General features: G+C 36.2%; 2 protein-coding genes across 3 annotated transcripts in view; both read right to left on the reverse strand.

Annotated features, from left to right (window-relative positions):
- The window catches only part of LOC127444967 (uncharacterized), a 213,160-nt gene that overhangs the window by 66,170 nt on the left and 121,834 nt on the right, over positions 1–25,156 (reverse strand). The gene's annotated exons all lie outside the window — the stretch shown is intronic.
- The window catches only part of LOC127444957 (NEDD4 family-interacting protein 2-like), a 46,633-nt gene continuing 30,240 nt past the window's right edge, over positions 8,764–25,156 (reverse strand). For both annotated transcript variants that reach the window (XM_051704646.1, XM_051704645.1), the window contains 5 exons: positions 23,740–23,827; positions 18,130–18,254; positions 14,901–14,967; positions 12,468–12,573; positions 8,764–10,107 (listed from right to left, as the gene is read on the reverse strand). In XM_051704646.1, the coding sequence (XP_051560606.1) occupies positions 12,470–12,573; positions 14,901–14,967; positions 18,130–18,254; positions 23,740–23,827 (384 nt within the window). In that variant the 3' untranslated portion in view covers positions 8,764–10,107; positions 12,468–12,469. The remainder of the gene's footprint in view (positions 10,108–12,467; positions 12,574–14,900; positions 14,968–18,129; positions 18,255–23,739; positions 23,828–25,156) is intronic.

A 25,156-nucleotide genomic window follows, 5' to 3' on the forward strand; every position in this document is an offset into this window, starting at 1 on the left:
TTTGCATTGATGAAACATTATTTTTGTATTGAAGTTCCCGGACAGATTGAGAGTGGACATTACGGATGACCGCAAAATATCTACATGCTCACACAAAGGATGTCTTTTATAAAGTTGATGGATTGTGTAAGTCATAGTATATATGTTTATGCGGCCTCCGAGTGAATTGACTTGACCATCCAGGGAACAGGGATGCCAGTTTTGTTTCTTTTTGTATTGGTTCCGCCTAGTGGCTGGAGCTTGTTCTATTGAATAACACTCCTTTGGAACAGCTGTGGATTAATCTGTTCATTCTTCGTGCTTATACCTCCTGCTGGCTGTAGTTTGTTTTGTTGAGTTTTTTTTTACGAGACAATGATTATGTCATCCGCTGAACTTATAACAGCCGGCTCACTGAACATTCGTTTGTCTGTCCGAGGAATTTGATCGGTTTTATATCAGCTGGATTTTGTTTTGTGGATGATCACACCATTGAGACAGTTCTGTGAATGAATCTACACATTCTTTGTGTTCATGCTTCCTATTTGCTGGGTTTATTTTACAAAGTATTTTCTGTTATGTAATTTGTGAGGCAAAATTGAGCAATCCGATGACGAAGTTGTCGTGGGGGCTCGTGGCGTTCATGGACCTTTTGAGTTTTAAGGGATTGACGCTGGTTGGCGCTGTCGTGCGCGGGGTTAATGTGCACATTTTTCTTTTTTCTGTTTGTTTTGTTCGGGGGTTGATTGTTTCACTAATGGGGAAAAAAGATTTTGTTTTATTACTATGCGTTCAGTCTCAGACATTTGGCTCATTGGTCGCTTCCACCTGAAAGAGCCCCTCCCTGGTTTGTTATTGAACAGGCAGTTCTTGCCCCTATTTCACCATTACAAAGCATCTCTATCAAACTAATTGGAAAAATTAAGTTACACCCCGTTATTTCGCATTTACACTCGGTATGGACTAAAGTGTCCAGTGTGTTTAAATTGGACACTTATTTAAATGTTGCCTCGAGCATATGGCAGAACCCAAGATTGTGTATTGGCAAGTCCCCTTTCTACTGGCCAGAGTGGATTGTGAAGGGGGTTGCTACACTCGGTGACCTATATGAAAGTGGTGTGTTGAGATCGTTTGAAAACTTGGTCCAACATTTTGGGATCCCCAGACCTCAGTTTGTGCGGCTTTTGGAAAAGGTCATGAGGCATCAGTGTACTACTCCCTGTTAATTCAGAGTATGGGGGATGGAGCTTTAACTTCTATTAAGAAATTATGGGAGAAAGATTTGAATTTGGTATTGGAGGATGGAGTGTGGACTAAGATTCTGAAAAATGTCAAGTCTGCATCTAGAGATGCAAGTGTTCGCCTTATGCAATTTAAGATTTTACAAAGACTTTATTGGACCCCCTCTAGATTATACAGGCTTGGTCTTAAAGACACACCCACATGCTGGCGATGCCAATCAGAAGTTGGAGACATAGCCCATGTTTTTTGGGGATGCGTTAAGATCCAAGATTTTTGACATTCTGGACACTCAGATTTTACTTTGCCCCAAACTTTGCATTTTGGGTGATGGGGAAGTTATAAATTCGGGTGACAAATATATAAAAAATTGGGTTCTGACTAGCGTGATGATCAGTAGACAAATTATTTTAAGGGGATGGAAGTCAGACGGAGCGCCACCATTTCCAGAGTGGTGTGCGGAGATGGGGAGGGTGGCGGCTTATGAGAGGATGATAGATGGAGGGCTGGGGCGGGAGGACTTATTTTTCAGGAAGTGGGGTAGGTATTTGGCAGTTTTGGAGGACTCTAGGGGAAGGGATGAGGAGGGAGATGTTTAGTTTAATTATGTATATTTATTATATATTTTATTTTTTATTTATTTTTTTTTTTATTTTATTGTTTGTGTGTGTGTATTATTTTATGTGACCACAGGGGTGTTCTTTGGGGTAGGGTGGGGTTGGTGTTTGGGGAGGGATGTTAATGAGTGTTAAAAGTTAAATGTTGATTCGGTGTGTATATGTTGTGTTTTTCTCTGTTGTGTTTTCTTTTTGAACCAATAAAAAATGTTAATTACAAAAAAAAAAAAAATGTTAACAAAAAAAAAGTGCAATTTTCCCCCATTCATCCATTATGTAGGTCTTTAGCTGCACAATTGTACAGGGGTCTTCGTTGCTGGCTGGTGAGCTTCATAATGTGCCCCACATTCTCAATTGGAGACAGGTCAGGACTGCAGGCAGGCCAATCTAGCACTCATACTCTCTGCTGACACAGCCATCCACTTGTAATCCAGGCAGTTTGTGGTTTGAAATTGTCCTGCTGGAAAATGTAGGGACGTCCCTGGAAAAGTTGGTGCTGGATGGCAGTATATATTGCTCCAATATTTTTACATATCTGTCTGCATTCATGGTGCTCTCACAGATGTTCGAGTTACCCATGCCATGGGCACTGACACACCCCTGGCCCATACAGACACTGGCTTTTGGACCTGACGCTAATAACAGCTTGGATGGTCCTTTTCCTCTTTGGCCCGGATAACACGACAGCTGTTTTTCAAAAACCTTTTGAAATGTGGACTCTTCGGACCAAAAAACAGAGTTACCCTGTTCTATTTTCCATCTAAGATGAGACCGAGACCAGAGAATTCGCCAGTGCTTCTGGACAGTGTTGATGTAGGGCTTCTGCTTTGCATAGTAAAGTCTTAACTTGCATCTGTGGATGCAGCGGTGAGTGATGTTGACTAAGAAAGGTTTACTAAAGTTATCCCAAGGCCATGTTCATGAAATCCGTTACAGTAGAATGCCGTTTTTTAAGACAGTGACATCTGAGGGATCAGAGATCATGCACATTCAGAAGTGGTTTTCGTCTTGCCCTTTACGCACCGAGTTTAACTATATTGTGCACTGTAGAGGGTGAAATGCCCAAAATCCTTCCAATTTGATTTGGGGAGCATTGTTCTCAAAGTGCTGGATTATTTTCTGAAGCTTCTCTTGGCAAATTGACAAGTCTTGAATGATCTTTGCTCTTGAAGGACTGTTTTTGGAGGCTCCCTATATACTATGACACGACTGACCTGTTTAACATCTGTTTCAAATCGCCTTGTTATTTCAACTCGTCAAATTGTTATTAGTCATAAATTGCCCGTCTCAACTTTTTTGGAGCGTTTTGCAATCAACTGATTTGAAATTACTGTACATTTTCCAAAAAACAATGAAATTAACCAGGAAAACTTCATATATTGTGTAGATGTAGTGCTTTCAATATAGAAAAGGCTGAATGTAATTTACAAATCACTCCTTTTTGTTTTTATTTGCATTTTTCATACTGTCCCAACTGTTTTGGAATTGGGGTTGCATATATATGTCGGCTGATCTCCTGAGCAAGCTAAAGCAGGCATACAGCCAAACATTTTGCGGTTATATTTCAATGATCTAGAAAAGGCACGGTCCACTTGAAAAGCAGAGGACATGCTCCTCATTTTACCCCTAAGTGCGTTGAAACAAGCAAATCTCCTGCTAACTGACTGCTAAACAACCACTGTCCAACATATAACATAAACCTGTATTCTGTTACTCATCTAGATGATACATTTTGTTTTCACTTGTTTTTTTGTTGAACACAGAATTTAATGAAACGTAACGAAAGCCTTTTGCGAGAACAGTGTTGAAAAAAGCAGGTGGAAGTTTTTCGAAGCATCTGACAGGCCATTGACAACATACAAGAGAGGTGTGGCACCATGCCGTGCTGGCCCCCGGGCGGCACTTACCCTCAACACATCAACCGTGGGCTTACGCTGTAATCAACACACATACACACATCGAGAGAGAGTTTTGCATCAATGAATGATAACTAGGAAATGTTAATTTTTTTAAAATATATTTAATAATTTTAATCCTAAAGAAAGAAAGAAAAAATGTACCACCATAAAACTGAACCTAATTTTGAAAATTATGTGACTGTGGCAACATTTTTGCAAAATTATATTCTGTGGTTCATTATATGTATCAGTCATGAGGTGAAACGTCCATTGTGTGGCGCTAAAAGCGAGTTAAATGTTCTCCCAAACAGATGAGGTTTTTAAGGTTAATGCTGTATAGAGTTTTTAATCTACCTACCCTAAACCTAAACCTAACCGACAGTGTCAGAAAAAGCAAGTGTGAGATGAAAAACACAACTGTCATTTTATGGTGCTTCTGTGATACTTTTGGCTCACGAGTTGACTCGCACCCCAGTCCTTTACATCACAAGTACAAGGCTCTATCAGTTGAGCTACTGCACAATTTACGTAGTTGGTTATGTAATGCAAACTTTCAAATGTATTGTCTTACAGCTCAAGATAGCATTGTATGAGAAACAGGGCAAAAACAACGTGTTCATAAACTGATAATATGCCCTTTTACTGTGTGAATGTGGGAATAAAATCAATGTTTTTGTAGTGCCTCTCATGTTCATTTCACCAAGAAACTGCTATGCTATGTACAACGAGCCACGTAAAAATCATTTTTCAAAAATGTAGGTATAGTAACTGGATTCTATGAGACCAGGTTGACAAAACTAGCTCGTTTACATCATAAGCAATGTTACTGCAAGTGCACAGAAGAAACTAAAACTATATATACAGAGCGAGCAACACAACAAAACAAGAACATTTCCTTTACAATGCTGCTTAATCCAGTAAATAACAAAAGTTGTCTATGCTGTGATGAATGGAGAAATCTAGTTTTGTGACATCACATTGCTTGCTTGCAGTGTAGAAACGCCAAACACCCAATACAAACTATGCAAAACTAGATAGCTCCTGTTCGTTGATCATAATGGGGGCAATTAATAAGATGATAACATGGAAGCTCATGTAAGCGCCTTAAATAGCGTTCTTTTATCAGGGTATGGTTATAAACGGTTTGAGCAAAAACTGGCACATTTAGAAAATGCATGTAAATACACTTACTAACGTTCTTACCGGCTTCTCCAATGTGAGCAAATGTTGTGCGCATGTCTGTTTACATTTTGACATCAAAAGTAGAGAATAATCCGATGATGTCAAATTTCATGAAAACGTGTTTCTTGCATTGTCGTTTTTTTTTTTTTTTTAAATAAGCTGACTTTAGGTGGATATCAGTGTATTTTAGGTGTGCATGTAAACACTCAACATCATCGTTTTCATTTTTCAGTCAAGTAACGCCATGCCACAAATAAAAATGTTGTTGAAGATTATAATGGGAGCAATCTAGTCGCAGCACAAAGCTATTAATGAAAAATCTCTTCCATGTAAATCTGATTTTGTCCTAACCAGTCATGACTGTGGTAAGTGATAGAACATTTGGCAAATTTCTTGGATTTGATTTCAGTTGTAAAGGAATAACTGCACAATTCATATCTTAAAAAGGCTGGTAAGCCAAAAGGTTGGTCATCAAATAAGCTTGCATTTTGAGTTGTGCAGTTACATTTTTTTCTAGGGCTGTCAATGGTGTAAAAAAATTTAATTACATTATATGCTGATTAATTAATTGAATATCTAAATATTTGGGCTGTCAATCGATTAAATTGTTTTAATTACATGATATGCCGATTAATCAAATACATATTTTAATTACAAAATATGCCAATAAATTACATGATATGCCAATTAATTAATCGAATTAATCACAATCAATCGCATAGATAAATATTTGGGCAGACAATCTATTAAAATGTATTAGTTACATTATATGCCGATTAATTAATCGCAATTAATCGCATAGACAAATCTTTGGGCTATCAATAGATTTTAAAAAAATTATTACAAGATATGCTGATTAATTAAATCAAATAAATTTTTGAATTACATGATATGCCAATAAATTACAAAACATGCCAATGAATTAATTGCAATTAATCGCATATATAAATATTTGCTGAGAAAGGCCCTTTACTTATACAAGTTCTTTCTAACTTTGTTTTTTTTTTTTTTTGGAAAACAAAAATTCTGATGTGGCTGGTTAGGTCACAATGTAAAATGGCATTCATACTGACAGCGATTAAAACACTTGAGGTCGATTGGTCGCATTCTTGTGCTAAAAGCTACAGACTGAACAGAAAGCACATTTTTAAAAGTTCTTTCTAACCTGACACAGCTTTAAAAAACGGGGCGTTTCTATGCGAAAAAACAAAACAAGGCGTAGCGTAATTGTAACAGACCCATCTAGCGAATGTTTACGTTGAAGAACAATTGAAAACACAGCAGATGGACAGTTTCTAGTAGGTATGGCAATTTGTCTGCAGTGTTTAGTTGCACGTTTGCATAAAATTTAACTCACTTAATTTGTTTTTGCTTTGTCGTATCAGCAACAATTTATGTTGCTCATGTCGCCTCAAATTACCAGCTTTCACTGAAAATGAAATGCATCTGGTCACTTTGACAACACAAATCGCTGTCGGTGGGAACACACCTTGATCCTGAAGGACCAACAATTCAGAGCGAACAGAGAAATCACACACACACACAGGCAGTGGCTGGGAGTGCAGGTTGAGACCCGCCCCTCACATTCCTATCCATACCTGTGCCAGCTGCAGAGTAACTGGAGATGTGCCAGAGCTTAAGAGAGCCACTATTTATTTACCCGCCGGGCCGGAGATCCTCGAGGAGTAGAGGCCAGTGGGTGCATTACTTGGGTTGGACGTGGTGGGAAACACAAAAATGGCCCTGGAAATGCTGCCGACAGCAATCGTCATCATGGCCCTTGTGCTCAAACACACAAACACACAGTGAAGTTCACACATACTTTCATTCACTCCTTTATGTGCTTTAAATTGTTATAGCTAGAAAAAGTATCATATGGTAAAACCATTGATTTTAAGCTGTGGTACCATGGTGATGCCATGGCTTTTTGCACCATAGTAGTACTATGCTATTCTTTGAAGCAGGGACAGAAATTAACCAGGACTTGGGGCAAAAATGCCAACAGCCCTAGTGGCATTTAATTAATTTATTGTCTTTGCAGAAACCATGTAGCTTGTTTTTTTTACATCAATGATTTTTGATGGAAAATGGTCAGTTCTGAACATTTTGGGTAAAAATAAGGTTCCATTCGTTTACATGTTTTGTAAATGTTAGTTAATAAAAATACAATTGCTCATTGTTAGTTCATGTTAGTTCATATAGTGCATTAATGTTAACTAATACAACTTTTGATTTAAAAAATGTATATTTTGAAATTAACATATAAGATTAATAAATGCTGTAAAACTATTGTTCATTGTTAGGTCATGTTAACAAATGGAACATTATTGTAAAGTGTTACCGAATAATTTTTCAATCAGAATAATATTTCATAATTTTACCAATTCTTAAGTCTATCTAGTTATGGGCTAGTGCATTTTCAGAAACCATGTGGCAAATGTGAAATGGTTCAAACATGAAATTACACACACAACAAATAAGTAAATAAATAAATAAATAAATAAATAAATAAAGAGCCCTCAAAGAAATGTCCCTGAAAATCAATTCCAGTGGCAAATATTGCCCCTCATTACAGAAGCAATGTCAGTTATTTATTAACATTTGCCCTATGGAGTTGTTTTCTGGTGCATTTGTAAATTTTCCAGGACATATTTTTTTCTAACTATATAAAAACACACTGTATATCATAATTTTATGTCAAATATGTCAATTTAATCTATTTAAAATACTTTTTCAATCTGAATGATTATATAGATTGTTACTTTTTAAATCAACATTAACTCACATGTACATAGTATGTATAAGCAGGTTGCAATGAAAAACAGAAATTCAGAGGTATTTTTAGCTCACATTATGAATTTCAAGGGAATTTTTGCCCCAAACCCTCATTCATTTCTGCTTTAAAGTATTACAAACATGCACGGTAGATGAACTTGATAATGACTGATTGCTATGGTATATATCAAAGGTACAGTGGGTTTGCCTTCTGATACCAACACTGTAGCATGGTACAGCCACAGTATTGATATGTAAGAGGAAAGAAGGATTTATTGTGAATATTTATGAGAAGCCATCTATCCATAATAAAGGGACCGGAAAAAATGCAGTCCACAACAGTAGGACTATGTGCCGACCAGAAAGGCATTATGTAAATGAGTCACTCATTAAAAGTTTAAGAGAGAGAGAGAGAGAGAGAGAGAGAGAGAGAGAGAGAGAGAGAGAGAGAGAGAGAGAGAGAGAGAGAGAGAGTGTGTGAGAAGTTGGGATCGGGTAGGAGGGGAAAACGTGCCACTCAGTGGTGGAGATAAAAGTTTGCATTTCAGAGAAGAAAAAACAGCCCTTACAAGTGGAGCTACCTTAGCAAAGTGACGATATCAGATGGGAATACCATGGCACTTTCATATATACAATGTAATGATTACCATATTCAAATGCCTGGGTATAATACCATGTTACTTTTCATAAAAGTCATAAAAACTTTAGTACTTTGCATATCTACCATGGTATTTACATGTTACTCTAAGGTTTTTCAAAGAATAGCATGATATTACCATGGCACATGTCCAGAAAACATGGTATTGCCATGGTACTTTAAGAGAAGTTTTAAAAGTATGAGAAAATTACATTATAAATTGAGTTTCAGATTCAGAATTTATGTTAACGAACTCATAAAATAGACAGACAAAAAAGGATGACATCAACTAAATTCTTATATGGTTAGATAAAAAGTGCCATCAAAAAAAAAAAAAAAAGAAAAGTACAAATGCCCCTGAAAATCAAATCTTCCCCTTCAATTGAAAAGTTCATTTCTGACACTGTTTAAGGTTCAACAACAGGCCAAGAAAAAGTTAACAGGATTAAGCATTTTATTGGCATTTTGCAAGACAAGAGAATAAACACAGCACACAATAATCTCTGGCAAACAGAGAATATCCCAAATATTTGTTTTCCAACAAAAATGATTTGGTTGTTTTACATACATTTAATAATGGTTTAATAAGGTTGCATTTTTCTAAATCAGGTTTTGTTAACTGGATTAGTTAACCATATTAACCATGCATTTCTTTTAATATGCAATATTGCTAGGCTTGTGAGGAATAGAAACAAAATAACTGTAGCATTCAGGCATTCAAGTAACTAAAGTTCGCACAGCTTGAGCGAAGTCGAAACTTAAAAACAACCAACAATGATAACCATAAAAAAGGAACAAAAATTGAGGTGCAAAAGGCATATATATATATATATATATATATATACACACACACATATAAGTACAAATTCCATTTCCAGTTTGAAACACATCAATTAAGATACTTAATTACTATACAGTTAAGCAAAACAACTTGAAAAAAAAAAAAAAACTGTGCAATTATATTTTACATCGCTATTAGCTCAGCTAAAGATATGAGATCATCAAACTCAGTCTAGATTGGTTTATTAATACTGCAATGCTATAAAAATTTTGCCAAGGCCCTGGATGCAACAAAGCTGAGTGAAGAATTCTAGTCTAGTTTCTTTCATCTAAGACTAACCGAATTTGGTAAACCGCATTGCATAGAACGTCTTTGCTGCATATTTCTGGTGATCTTTTGCAGTTCGTCCGACCCAAGGACATAAATCCATTATTCAGCATGCAGTGTATGGAAATATTAACCTATGAGGAACTTTTTTTGATCTCCATTTTTTGTTGATTTTCAAATGTAGCAATAAATAATTAAAATGATTAAAGCTCACCCAAAAATAATTTACTCGCCCTCATGTTGTTTCAAGTCCATGTGACTTTCTTCTGAGGAACACTGATGATGTTGTTCAGCAGAATGTTACCGTCAGTCACCATTCACTTTCATTGTACGGGAAAAAGCAGCGTTAACATTTTTCAAAATTTCTCTTCTTGTGCTCAATGGAAGAAAGTAACTCATAATGACTTTGGAATAACATGACAGAGCTTTCATTTCTGGGTGAACTATTCCTTTAACATATTTGATCTGCACTTTTCAAAGTGCAATTCCACTTGTACCGAGTTCGGTTCAGAATATTTAGCAGAGTCTATACTAAAAATACTTTTTTTTTTTTTTTTTTTTCATCTTTTTCTATTCCTCCATTTCCCCTCTGTGGGATCCAGTCCAGTTCATTTGACAGGTTGCAAATCATCAAGGAATTTCACATTAGGGAGGAACGTTTGAGGAGGCAACCTTGAAAGAGACAGAATGAATGAAAGTGAAGCTTGTTTTTTGGAGCTTTGCCACGATGGCCTTCAATGTGCAAACTGCATATAAGCAAGGTTTCGAGAGTCATTATTAATGAACCAATTTACATCTGGCTTGCATGTCCAAATGAACAAATACAAAGTTCTTGTGGTACATTTCGAACTGAATTGAGCCAAACAAATATGTTTAACATGCTTGAATCAGTTACTTCAGTAAAAGGCACTTTCCACGAATAGGGTCACTGTGCCATTCATGTTTCTGAGCAATAAAAGCACAAATCTCTTGCTCTTTGGAAAGAGAATTACTAGATATGTTACATTAACTATTATCCAACATAATAGCATAGCAGGAAAAGTAGCTAGTTTTGCACTTTGTATCACATGCACTTCATTTTAGTTGGGGCTGGGTAATATATTCACGATATATAAAGGTTTGGAAAACATGCTTTGATCATTTTAGATCTAAACATTCTCAATTTTTACTACATTTTAGCTCTTATTTTTCAATCTGCTTGGTGTTATTGTTGGTAAGATGCAATTCATTTCTGAGAATCAGTTCAAACTGCTCATTTCAACTAATCGATTCAAAACACTGTTTAGTCATCTCTCAAAAAAATGTCAAAGTAGCAACATTTTTCATTTATTTAAATAACGTAGCTAAATATTGCTGGTTTTTTAACTATGCATGGTTGTATGTATTCAAATAGATGAAATTGATAAAATATTATTTCTCCTGAAGTTTTGAATCTACTTGATGGCATTATTGTTGGTAAGATGCGATACATTGCTGTGAATTAGTCCAAATTGCCCATTTCAACGTATCAATACAGAGCTATTCATCAGAGTCATTACTCAAATGTTCACAGAAATTGTGGCATATGTAGGTAAATACTGCTGTTTATTATGCATTTTTATATTTATTCATATAGATTTATATAGATGGATTTAATATAATTTTTCCTTGCATTTACTTAGTGAAAAATGTGAAAACATGCCTTGATCATTTTAGATTCTTGATCTAAACATGCAAGATTTTTACGGTTTAGTTGCTTAAAGGAACCATCAACTTTTTTGATAAAAAAAAAAAAAAAAAAAAAAAGAGATCACACTTTTCGTATTTTGCATATTCTGATGTTGATATTTATCAATATATATATTTGAAATATCATCAAAAGGCTGTTAATTATTGAGATCTATTTTTTTTTTTTAAGCAGCATCGCCCAGCCTGATTCACACATTTTGTCGCAGATATAAATGTTTGCACTTTCTTTTCCAGCTTGGTTACTATGCACATTAGGTAATTCCTGACCATAGAGGAAGTGTTCCTTGTCAAGACAAAATTCAACACATAATATAACAGCTGCAGTAATTAGGCTCACCACAGAAAATGCAATCTGCATCCGTTTATGTGTGTTAAGATGAGCTATTGAGTAACAGCCGCCAAATATTTAACCACATAAAATTAAAAAAAAAAAAGTCAGGCACTACTGTAAAAGTGAAAACATACAAGTGCATGATGGTTTATCCCATTACACCACAAAAAAATTAAAAGAAGAATATGTGGAATTATAAAGCATAGAACAACATGTGTTTCATTTTTTACAACAGAATTGTTACTGATTGGGTTTGTAAAAATATGTCTGACAATGAAAATTCAATGCTTCAATTTGTAATTTAAAGTTACTTGTGTATCATCTTTTCAAGCTTAATGTGCAGAGACAACTATAATAATTACCATGAGACACTTTCAATATGTTGGTTTAATCGGCCTGAGATAGCAACATTGATTCAGCCAACGGCATGAGTGTTAGTTTGATCAATGCATTTTTAATTACATTTGGTGCCGCTACTGGTGCAGAAATTTCACGCTGCACTTTTGATAATCGTTTATAATCACTATAATAATACCCAATGAAATAAGTGTTCATTTCTTATTTGAATTACAATTTTTGACCAATTTTCAGTTGTTAAAACCCAGATAACCAATCTACAATTGTACCTACCGTTACATTTGTCTCTTCAGATTATTTAGAAAATAATTATGAATCGCTCCAAAAAAAACAAATCAAATCAAATTACAGGATAAATTTCCAGAATAGTAATAAAAAAAACTAACAAATATTTGCACCCGTGTTGCAGATTTCTCAATGTTAACAAAAATTAAATGGAAATATTTTCATTTTTAAACTAAAACAGCTGAAATTACACTATTCTTTGTTATTTTTTATATATAATATATATACATATATATATTAACTATATTACAATTTTTAAACTACAACAATTCTGCTGTGTTTTTAATAGAAACACACCATTTGTAAGTGTGTATAATAATGACACATTCACCTCTAGTACAGGAGGAAGAAGCGGGTTCGAAGTGAAGACACCATACTCTCTGACATGTTACGCACTTTCAGATAATTCACAAACCCTCTAAAGAACAGCAGGAGACCTGGAGCAGACACAAAGACAGGTCAGAAGACAAACAGATGACATTTAGCAAATAATGATTTATTTATAAGGAAAAACCTTCAGAAAATACCACAATCGTATTGTTCCACTTAACCCTCTGGGGTCGACTGGATATTTTCCTGGATTTTTTCCTCATAACAGCGGAAACAACTTAAAATACTCTGTCATTTTTGGGCATACAGATAAGTGTAAGGCATCATTAGAGACTATAAAGGGTCTACTTTTATTTGTGTACACTCACAATAACAACAAAACCTTGTGCTTTTGCAAAATAAAGAAAATAAACAGGGTGCGCTTTTAGCCGTCTCTGTCTCCGCGAGCATCTTTCTGAAACACGTCACAAAAATGAACTGAAACTCCGTGAATACTAATCACACAAACATGAAACATATGTCTAAATTAAGCTTAAAATGTCTACTTTTAAATAAAACAATTCAAAATTTAAAACAAATATTCTCATGCAATGTAATCTGTATGAAACAAAGCGATGTACAGTTTCTCCTGGCTCAGCTAATTATCGCTAATGTGATCACACCCACCAGCAGAGCGCACTATTCATATGGTAATGTGCTGAGGCGATCAATACAAATGGTAAACGCCCCCAACAGTGCCTTAAAAAGCATCAAGTTCACTTTCCTGCGCATTTGGAAGATGGCACGCTACACAGGTGAGGAAGCTCTTCAGATGGTCCTGGATAGTGACGAAGAGTTCACATTTTCCTCAGAAGAGCGGGACTCCGACAAGGAATGTTTGCATTTTGAAGAGCGATTTGATCCAGCCGAGGATACAATTTCAGATGAGTAAGTAATTTAGTTTTACATACATTAGTTGACTTGCTATTTTATATAAACGTGTACATATTTTACTAGTTGGACTATTTCCAGACTTGCCAGCCAGGATTCAGAGTATTGAAATTTGAAATATGTCCTAATAGGCAAGTTTTAGTTACATTTAAATGTTGTTTCGGCTAAAGCAGGTATTTAAATTGTATGCTGTATGATATAAATATGATATGTAATATGATATAAAAATAATATGAATGTTTAGATTATATTTTAACTAGAGTTTATGCTGCCTCATTATCATCAACAAAGCTTGTGCTTGCAAATATCTGTTCAGGTGTAAATGTGTAAAATGTGCTGTAAATATGCCCATATTAGAAAATCAGCTTATTAGAATGATTTCTGAAGGATCATGTGACACTGAAGACTGCAGTCTTTGATCACAGGAATAAATTGCATTTTACAATATATTCAAATAGAAAAGTTATTTTAAATTGTAAAAATATTTCACAATATCACAGTTTTTGCTGTATTTTGGATCAAATAAATGCAGCCTTGGTGAGCAGAAGAGACTTCTTTTAAAAACATTTAAAAAATCGTACAGATCAAATCTTTTAAATGGTAGTGTAGGTCTAAAGTTTAGAAAATGTATAGTCAGATTACTTCTTTTAACTTAAACTTGATTTTGTTAATAAGCTACAAACAATACACTCAATCATTATGTCTCCTCACATTCATTCTCTCTCAGGGTAGGGGTCTTTGTCTCCTCAGGTGTGAATCACATCAATATTCATGATCATCCACGCCTCCTCGCATATGACCTTTCTAACACTAAAAGTGTCTTACAGAAGTTAAATGACTATATTGTTTTGTATGAATGAGTGATCAGGATGGTTTTCACATCATTTTTGTAGCAAAAACTCTAGGCTACAAGATCCAGTTCTCAAAAGTCTTGTGAACAAATGTTTAGTGTGTGCTATATGGCCTTATTTCAGTGACTTACAATTTTTGTTTTTTCAAAAACCACACATAAACGTTATTTTCTCAAAAATACAAACATGTACATACATGTTGTTCACATATTATTGTAGCCCAGTTTGTGCTGAATACAGTGTTATCAGACTTTAGCCATTAATATGTTTTTAAGCAACTGAAAAAAGCACATATATCAAGGCATGTCAAAATTTACAAAATAAAAAAATCACAAACCATAAAAGCTTAAATAAATAATGCTTAATGTGTTATGATGACTTTCTTAATGTTTATATTATATACTTGGAAACCAAAAGCCACATCAAATGTTTATCAATAAATTCAATTTTGAATGTGAAATGAAGTAGGTCATATAATCAGCCAGCAAAGTGTGCCAGAATGCTGCATTAAAAATGCTTGTGAATAAATCTAAACAAAACTACCTAGTAATTTTAAAATGTTTTTGATATTATCAGAATACATTAATCTAGCATATTTTTTAATTAACATTCACAGTAGAAATGTCACAAAATGGTGCATCACTTGTACCTACCAAGAACAAGGAAAATCCACCAAAGCCAGTACTGCCCGTTGAAATATCCAGTAAAATAGTCTGAAAACTGAAATGAAGAATAATTCCATTAAACATTATGTTCTATATATCGATTATATTGATATGGTATGCAAATAAGTGGACAAGCTTTCTTTTGACAATGTTTTTATCAGTTTTAAATTTATATTGAGGCTGGATAAAAGTTTGTGTTAAGTTCACAACATAACTCATGCCTCATTAAATAAATAAATAATAATAATAGTTTCTATGACGCTTCAGAGGTGTAATTCCCTCTGTTTTTGTGTAATTCCACACATTCCCGGTTCACTGAACTAAGACCGGGGTTTCAAACTGGGGGTCACAAGGGGGTCCACTTAAAATTTGAGAGAATAAATAAATACAAGTTAAAATAAGTTAAAGGGTTAGTTCACCCAAAAATTTTAATTCTCTGATTATTTACTCACCCTCAGGATAACCCTCAGCGATAATGTCGCTTTAGAAGACATTAATTTAACCGCTGGAGTCGTATGGATGACGTTTATGCTGACTGTTTGTGATTTTGAAGTTTCAAAAGAGAAATCTCCATTCACATTTTAAGGACCAACTGAGCTAAGACATTTTTTTATTTTTCTTCAAATGTGTTCTGGTGAAGAAAAAACATCATACACACCTGGGATAAAGTCTTGTACAATCAGGCCAGGAACACACTGAACAAGGAAATCAGAGTGGCTAAAAGAAGATACTCTGAGAAGCTGAAAAACAAGTTTTCAGCCAACGACCCTGCATCAGTGTGGAGTGGCATGAAACAACTCACAAATTACAGGCCTCCTACCCCCAACCCTGTGGTGGACCAACAACTGGCTGACGACCTGAATGTGTTCTACTGCAGATTTGAAAGGACCAATCTCACAACCCACACCCACTCTGACCTTCACTTCACACAAACACCAACACCTCCTGCAACCCCCCTCCTCCCCCCTCCTGCTACTCAACCTGCACTTAAGATCTGTGAAGATGATGTGAGCCGGGTCTTTCGGAAACAAAAGACGAGGAAAGCTTCAAGCACAGATGGCGTCTCGCCAGCGTGTCTTCAATCCTGTGCTAACCAGCTGGCCCCCATCTTCACACAGATCTTCAATAGATCACTGAAGCAGTGTGAAGTCCCATGCTGCTTCAAATGCTCAATCATTATTCCTGTCCCAAAGAAACCAAAAAAATCACAGGACTTAATGAATACAGACCTGATGTCTGTGGTCATGAAATCATTTGAGAGACTGGTGTTGGCCCACCTGAAGCACATCACTGGACCCTTTCTATAACCCCTTCAATTTGCTTATCGAGCAAACAGGTCTGTGGATGATGCAGTCAACATGGGATTGCATCATGTCCTGCAACATCTGGACACACCAAGGACATATGCAAGGATCCTTTTTGTGGACTTCAGTTCAGCTTTCAACGCCACCATCCCAGCTATACTCCAGAATAAATTACACCAACTCTCTGTTCCCATGTCTATCTGTCAGTGGATTACCAGCTTTCTGACAGACAGGCAGCAGCTTGTGAGACAGGGGAAACTCACTTCCAGCACCTGTACAATCAGCACTGGTGCCCCCCAGGGATGTGTGCTCTCCCCACTGCTCTTCTCCCTCTACACCAATGACTGCATCGCCAAGGACCCCTCTGTCAAGCTCCTGAAGTTTGCAGACGACACAACTGTCATCGGCCTCATCCGAGATGACGATGAGTCTGCATACAGAAGGGAGGTTGAACAGCTAGCTGTCTGGTGGAGTCAAAACAACCTTGAGCTGAACACGCTCAAAACAGTGGAGATGATTGTGGACTTTAGGAGGAACACCCCAACACTGACCCCCCACACCATTCTAAACAGCACTGTGGCAGCAGTGGAGTCATTCAGGTTCCTGGGCACTACCATCTCAAAGGACCTGAAGTAGGAGACACACATTGACTCCATTGTGAAAAAGGCCCAGCAGAGGTTGTACTTCCTTCACCAGCTGAGGAAGTTCAACCTGCCACAGGCACTGCTGATACAGTTCTACTCAGCAGTCACTGAGTCTGTCCTCTGCACTTCAATAACTGTCTGGTTCAGCTATGAAATCAGACATCAGAAGACTACAAAGGACAGTTTGGACTGCTGAGAGGATTATTGGTTGCCCCCCCCTTCAAGAACTATACACTTTCAGAGTGAGGATAAAGGCTGGAAAAATCACTCTGGACCACACTCACCCTTCCCATTACCTTTTTGAACTGTTGCCTTCTGGCCGATGCTTCAGAGCTCTGAGCACCAGAACCGTCATGCACAGGAACAGTTTTTTCCCTCAGGCTATCCATCTCATGAACAGTTAAAACTGCCCCATTGAGCAATAACTATGTGCAATACACAGTTTAGTCTATTTTATATTTATCCAACACATCCAACCTCTTCTGCCATTTCATTCCTCTGAGAGAGAAAAAAAATAAAAATAAATTTGCACTGTACATAACAGATTTGTATTTGCACTGTACACATAACAGATAACAGATTTGTATTAGATTGCACTACGTATGTGTATGTATGTGTGTGTCTGTACGTATGTGTATAATTATTTTTATTTTTTATTATTATCTATGTCTTGCTGCTGTTTTTGTTTTGCTTTTGTATTGTTGTACATTGGAAGCTCCTGACACAAAGACAAATTCCTTGTATGTGTAAGCATACTTGGCAATAAAGCTCATTCTGATTCTTCTGATTCTGATATCATGAGGGTGAGTACATAATGAGAGAATTTTCATTTTTGAGTGAACTATCCCTTTAACATGATTTAAACGTTAAAAGCAATAAAAATAACACATTTACTTATATTTGATATTATAACTGTTTCATTCCGTTTCATTCATCTGCTTTCTAAAGACTGATCAGAAATCAATACATTTATTATTTTATTCAATTGACAGCCATAGTTTTTTTTTAAAGAAAGAAATACAAATCAAATCAGCATATAGTTACTGTTTGTTTTAGTTTTAGTACAATGACAATGCAAAAGCGAATTATTTTGTTTGGGAAAAAATTTGGAAACATGTTTTATTTAGAAGATCATGCTTACGGTTTTTCTTACAGCATACATGGATGTTTATATTAAAATATACTGCTGCATTTACATTTTAGCAAGGGGGTCCTATTATTTCAGGGTCCTCCAAAAAAGTTTGAAAACCCGTGAACTAAGTGACACACCCGCACAATGAGGATCCATTTGATAAGCGAGAGGCCGAAGCCACAGATGGCACCATACCGGCCCGCAATGGTGTTGGTCAAACAGAAGGACAAGCAGAAACCGATCCAGTTGAAGAGAAAGGCCACTGATTTCAGACAGAGAAAGAATGTTGTATTAATGACTGCAAACAGAATTAGGACACAGTCTAGACTATCATTGACTTGGTGCATTCAGTACTTTTTTTTTTTTACTCTTTAGGAGTTTAACTCCTAAAAGACATGAATGGTAATTTTACAATATATGTAGGAAATCATGACCACTCACATTATAATGAAGACTCCAGCCATATCAGTAACCTTATAAAAGCTGTTTTATTCTACATGGAGAGGGTCCGCACATGGGGGCTGCCATGTTAGAATCACATGACCAGCTGAATACTACTCTCTTAATCTCAGTAACCATCCTGTTATTTGACACTTTCACTCATTGATTAAAGTAATCATGACTGACTTTGAACACTACATTTCTACAATGGCATCTGAAATTTAAATCTATTGATTTTAAATGATGCTGCATCCAAGCCGCTAGGTGTCAGTGTAAGTCCAAGATGACACAAAGACAAAAGTTACTGAATGCACCTTTAAAGTAAAAAAATTACACTTTTAAGCTTGCTTGGAAATTTAAGCTCAAATTGTAAATATTACTAAATCAATCAGGTTCAAGTGGCTGTTGAAGAGATTTTATTTCATGTAAGCTGTATTTTTAGACAAAAGAAGAGTATTATATATACACACACACACACACACACACACACACAGTTGTGCTCAAAAGTTTGCATACCCTGGCAGAAATTGTGAAATTTTGGCATTGATTTTGAAAATATGACTGATCATGCAAAAAAACTGTCTTTTATTTAAGGATAGTGATCATATGAAGCCATTTATTATCACATAGTTGTTTGGCTCCTTTTTAAATCATAATGATAACAGAAATCACCCAAATGGCCCTGATCAAAAGTTTACATACCCTTGAATGTTTGGCCTTGTTACAGATACACGAGGTGACACACACAGGTTAAAATGGCAATTAAAGGTTAATTTCCCCACACCTGTGGCTTTTTAAATTGCAAATAGTGTCTGTGTATAAATAGTCAATGAGTTTGTTAGCTCTCACGTGGATGCACTGAGCAGGCTATATACTGAGCCATGGGGAGCAGAAAAGAACTGTCTAAAGACCTGCGTAACAAGGTAATGGAACTTTATAAAGATGGCAAAGGATATAAAAAGATATCCAAAGCCTTGAAAATGCCAGTCAGTACTGTTCAATCACTTATTAAGAAGTGGAAAATTCGGGGATCTCTTGATACCAAGCCACGGTCAGGCAGACCAAGAAAGATTTCAGCCACAACTGCCTGAAGAATTGTTCGGGATACAAAGAAAAACCCACAGGTAACCTCAGGAGAAATACAGGCTGCTCTGGAAAAAGATGGTGTGGTTGTTTCAAGGAGCACAATACGATGATACTTGAACAAAATTGAGCTGCATGGTTGAGTTGCCAGAAAGAAGCTTTTACTGCGCCAATGCCACAAAAAAGCCCGGTTATAATATGCCCAACAACACCTTGACACGCCTCACAGCTTCTGGCACACTGTAATTTGGAGTGACAAGACCAAAATAGAGCATTATGGTCACAACCATAAGCGCTATGTTTGGAGAGGGGTCAACAAGGCCTATAGTGAAAAGAATATCATCCCCACTTTGAAGCATGGTGGTGGCTCACTGATGTTTTGGGGGTGTGTGAGCTCTAAAGGCATGGGGAATCTTGTGAAAATTGATGGCAAGATGAATGCAGCATGTTATTAGAAAATACTGGCAGACAATTTGTGTTCTTCTGCACTAAAGCTGCGCATGGGACACTCTTGGACCTTCCAGCAAGACAATGACCCTAAGCACAAGGCCAAGTTGACCCTTCAGTGGTTACAGCAGAAAAAGTTGAAGGTTCTGGAGTGGCCATCACAGTCTCCTGACCTTAATATCATTGAGCCACTCTGGGGAGATCTCAAACGTGCAGTTCATGCAAGACGACCAAAGACTTTGCATGACCTGGAGGCATTTTGCCAAGATGAATGGGCAGTTATACCACCTGCAAGAATTTGGGGCCTCATTGACAACTATTACAAAAGACTGCACACTGTCATTGATGCTAAAGGGGGCAATACACAGTATTAAGAACCAAGGGTATGCAGACTTTTGAACGGGGGTCATTTCATTTTTTTTCATTGTTGCCATGTTTTGTTTTATGATTGTGCCATTCTGTTATAACCTACAATTGAATATGAATCCCATAAGAAATAAAAGAAATGTGTTTTGCCTGCTCACTCATGTTTTCTTTAAAAATGGTACATATATTACCAATTCTCCAAGGGTATGCAAACCTTTGAGCACAACTGTGTATATATATATATATATATATATATATATATATATATATATACACATACATACATATACAGGTGCATCTCAATAAATTAGAATGTCGTGGAAAAGTTCATTTATTTCAGTAATTCAACTCAAATTGTGAAACTCGTGTATTAAATAAATTCAATGCACACAGACTGAAGTAGTTTAAGTCTTTGGTTCTTTTAATTGTGATGATTTTGGCTCACATTTAACAAAAACCCACCAATTCACTATCTCAAAAAATTAGAATATGGTGACATGCCAATCAGCTAATCAACTCAAAACACCTGCAAAGGTTTCCTGAGCCTTCAAAATGGTCTCTTAGTTTGGTTCACTAGGCTACACAATCATGGGGAAGACTGCTGATCTGACAGTTGTCCAGAAGACAATCATTGACACCCTTCACGAGGAGGGTAAGCCACAAACATTCATTGCCAAATAAGCTGGCTGTTCACAGAGTGCTGTATCCAAGCATGTTAACAGAAAGTTGAGTGGAAGGAAAAAGTGTGGAAGAAAAAGATGCACAATCAACCGAGAGAACCGCAGCCTTATGAGGATTGTCAAGCAAAATCGATTCAAGAATTTGGGTGAACTTCACAAGGAATGGACTGAGGCTGGGGTCAAGGCATCAAGAGCCACCACACACAGACATGTCAAGGAATTTGGCTACAGTTGTTGTATTCCTCTTGTTAAGCCACTCCTGAACCACAGACAACGTCAGTGGCGTCTTACCTGGGCTAAGGAGAAGAAGAACTGGACTGTTGCCCAGTGTTCCAAAGTCCTCTTTTCAGATGAGAGCAAGTTTTGTATTTCATTTGGAAACCAAGGTCCTAGAGTCTGGAGGAACGGTGGAGAAGCTCATAGCCCAAGTTGCTTGAAGTCCAGTGTTAAGTTTCCACAGTCTGTGATGATTTGGGGTGCAATGTCATCTGCTGGTGTTGGTCCATTGTGTTCTTTGAAAACCAAAGTCACTGCACTCGTTTACTAATAAATTTTGGAGCACTTCATGCTTCCTTCTGCTGACCAGCTTTTTAAAGATGCTGATTTCATTTTCCAGCAGGATTTGGCACCTGCCCACACTGCCAAAAGCACCAAAAGTTGGTTAAATGACCATGGTGTTGGTGTGCTTGACTGGCCAGCAAACTCACCAGACCTGAACCCCATAGAGAATCTATGGGGTATTGTCAAGAGGACAATGAGAAACAAGAGACCAAAAAATGCAGATGAGCTGAAGGCCACTGTCAAAGAAACCTGGGCTTCCATACCACCTCAGCAGTGCCACAAACTGATCACCTCCATGCCACGCCGAATTGAGGCAGTAATTAAAGCAAAAGGAGCCCCTACCAAGTATTGAGTACATATACAGTAAATGAACATACTTTCCAGAAGGCCAACAATTCACTAAAAATGTTTTTTTTTATTGGTCTTATGATGTATTCTAATTTTTTGAGATAGTGAATTGGTGGGTTTTTGTTAAATGTGAGCCAAAATCATCACAATTAAAAGAACCAAAGACTTAAACTACTTCAGTCTGTGTGCATTGAATTTATTTAATACACGAGTTTCACAATTTGAGTTGAATTACTGAAATAAATGAACTTTTCCACGACATTCTAATTTATTGAGATGCACCTGTATATATATATATATATATATATATATATATATATATATATATATATATATACATATTTAATCCATATATTTATTATAAAAGACGCCAATGTTCAATAAATGTATTATTATTTTAGAAATTATATATATATATATATATATATATATATATATACACACACACACACACACATACACACAGTATATATTTTTATTATTATTATTAGTTTTATTCTGACGAATAAACAAAAAATCCACAAATATAGCTCATTTTCATATACCGTATACTCAAAAATATAATTTCAGTTAAAGGTTAAATCAATTCAATTTGATGGAATTTTGTTATGAAACTGAAATTCGTAAATCTTAAAATTTTAAGTGTACAGTAAACAGGAAAAATTAACAGAGTAATCTTTAATAAAATAAAATGGCCTGGGTAGCTCAGCGAGTACTGACACTGACTACCACCCCTGGAGTCACAAGTTCGAATCCAGGGTGTGCTGAGTGACTCCAGCCAGGTCTCCTAAGCAACCAAATTGGCCCGGTTGCTAGGGAGGGTAGAGTCACATGGGGTAACCTCCTCGTGGTTCTCGCTCTCAATGGGGCACGTGATATTTTGTGCATGGATCGCAGAGAACAGCATGAGCCTCCATATGCTGTGAGTCTCCATGGTGTCATGCACAGCGAGCCACGTGATAAGATGCGCAGATTGACTATCTCAGAAGCAGAGGCAACTGAGACTTGTCCTCTGCCACCCAGACTGAGGTGAGTAACCGCGCTGGGGGAATTGGGCATGCCAAATAAAAAAAAAACAAACTAAAAAAAAAAAAACTGGAAGAATTAACCGAGTAATCTTTAATCAAATAAAATGTAAAAACTCTAAATATTTTAAGTAGTTTTTTTTAAATGACACAATTTAATTTGCTGGAATTTTGTTATGACACTAGGCTAGCGTATTATTTTTTTTTTGAGTGAAGGCTGTTTATGGTTATCAAGCAACTTGCCAGATTAATACAGAATTCAAATAACTTTTGTTCAAAGATGTGTGTATATATTGGATTTATTTATCAAAAGCTTCCAACATGGCTCACTCAATCAGTATTTAGATTTTAAACGATACATTTAAGATTAAAAGAAATTAAAAATAGATAATTCTGGCTTGCACACCAATGTATTGTGTCCTCAATAACAAGGGGAGCTGAACTGTAAAGCCATTCTATTTGCAATATAACAATGTGCAATATATAAAAACGCCACCAGATGGAGTACAAGAGGAACTGATGGCAAAACTCAAATGTGGGGTCTCGAAAACAGTGTAGTGTGTTCAGTATGGAATACTAGCATTCTGTGTACTTTACAGTATATACTCTATACAGCAAACTGATTTTAAAAATAGTATCCAAGACATAAAGCAAGTATGTTTCATTCAGCAAATTAGTGTATAAATGTTATGTTATTTTCCATGTACAACACAATTTAATATGAAAATGTCACAATAAATGACGACCGAAAAAGTGGGCCAAACGTGTACACACACACACAGTCTGTGTAACTCACTGAAGAAGGCCAGCATAAAGATTCCATCATTTCCGACCCTCAGCTGATCAGCATCACTGAAGTCGTCCCGAACAGGAAAATCCTCATCCTTATCAAGATAGAAAGAGAAAGACTTATGGCCATCTTAAAGGGCTTGTATCATGGAAATAACCCCATTTGTGTTCCACAGAAGAAAGAAAGAAAGTCCTACAGGTTTGGAATGACATGGAGGTGAAAAAATGCAGAATTGTAATTTCCCATTTCCCACTTAATTCCCATTAAGTTCAGCTTCTCATCATTACCATAGCTCAGAACAAAATGCGGAGATGTTGTATAACAAATCACACATCTTGAATAATGCTCCAATTCATTCTTTTTTTCATGAAGAGGTTTCATAACAGGGTTTGAGCGAGCTCTATTATATGTGTGACCTCAATTCGCAATTTTAGACTGGTGCTACTTTTCATCTATGTCCAGAAAAAATATACATTGCTTGAGTACTTGTGATCATCAAAGAAAATAAACAACTTTTCAGACAAATAATCCTCCTCTGGTTGCACTAGCAGGGGCAGTGGTGGCTCAGCAGTTAAGGCTCTGGGTTATTGATCAGAAGGTCAGGGGTTCAAGCCCCTGCACCGCCAAGATGCCACTGTTGGGCCCTTGAGCAAGGCCCTTGACCCCATCCGCTCCAGGGGTGCTGTATCATATCTGACCCCAGCTTAGCTGGGATATGTGAAAAAAAAAGAATTTCACTGTATATGTGATTGGAAAACAGCTCTTGAAAATAAACCACAGAGCTGCTAGACTGCAACAGCAAAATAGATAACAAGAGGAATACTTGGTTTTGGAGCATGATATTTACTAACATGAAAACTGATGTGTTTTTCATGTCCCACTTATGTAAAGTTGACCAAGACAAAAGTTAAGAAAAAAAGAGAGAGATATTTTCACAGTTAATTCACTATTTAGGTTTTGTAATATTACAAAGTGGTCCCAAAACGTATTGGAACACGAATTAAACTATAATTGATTAATCAATAAAATTAATTCTAATTAAATCTAAGTATATTAAAGTCAACTTTATTCTTGGTCAACTTTACATTTGCACAGTCAACCTGAAAATTTAATTTAATTAATTTAATTCAATTTAATTTTCAGGTTGACTGTATAAATGTAAAGATGACCAAGAATAAATTTAGAAAAAAAAAAGGGAAACATTTTCACAGTTATATATTAATTCCCCATTTAGATTTTGTCATAAAATATAAAGAGGCCCCAAAACATAGCCTACTGGAACACTAGTTTACTTAAACTGTCATTACATATCAAACCATGCAGATTTGTTTCTTTGTTTTCTAATGTAAAGAAAGATACTACAATTAAATTAAATTGACCAAGACTAAAGTTGTCCAAAGAGAGACATATTTTCACAGTTATT

The sequence above is a fragment of the Myxocyprinus asiaticus genome, chromosome 8 (genome assembly GCF_019703515.2).
Source record: "Myxocyprinus asiaticus isolate MX2 ecotype Aquarium Trade chromosome 8, UBuf_Myxa_2, whole genome shotgun sequence".
Taxonomy (NCBI): domain Eukaryota; kingdom Metazoa; phylum Chordata; class Actinopteri; order Cypriniformes; family Catostomidae; genus Myxocyprinus; species Myxocyprinus asiaticus.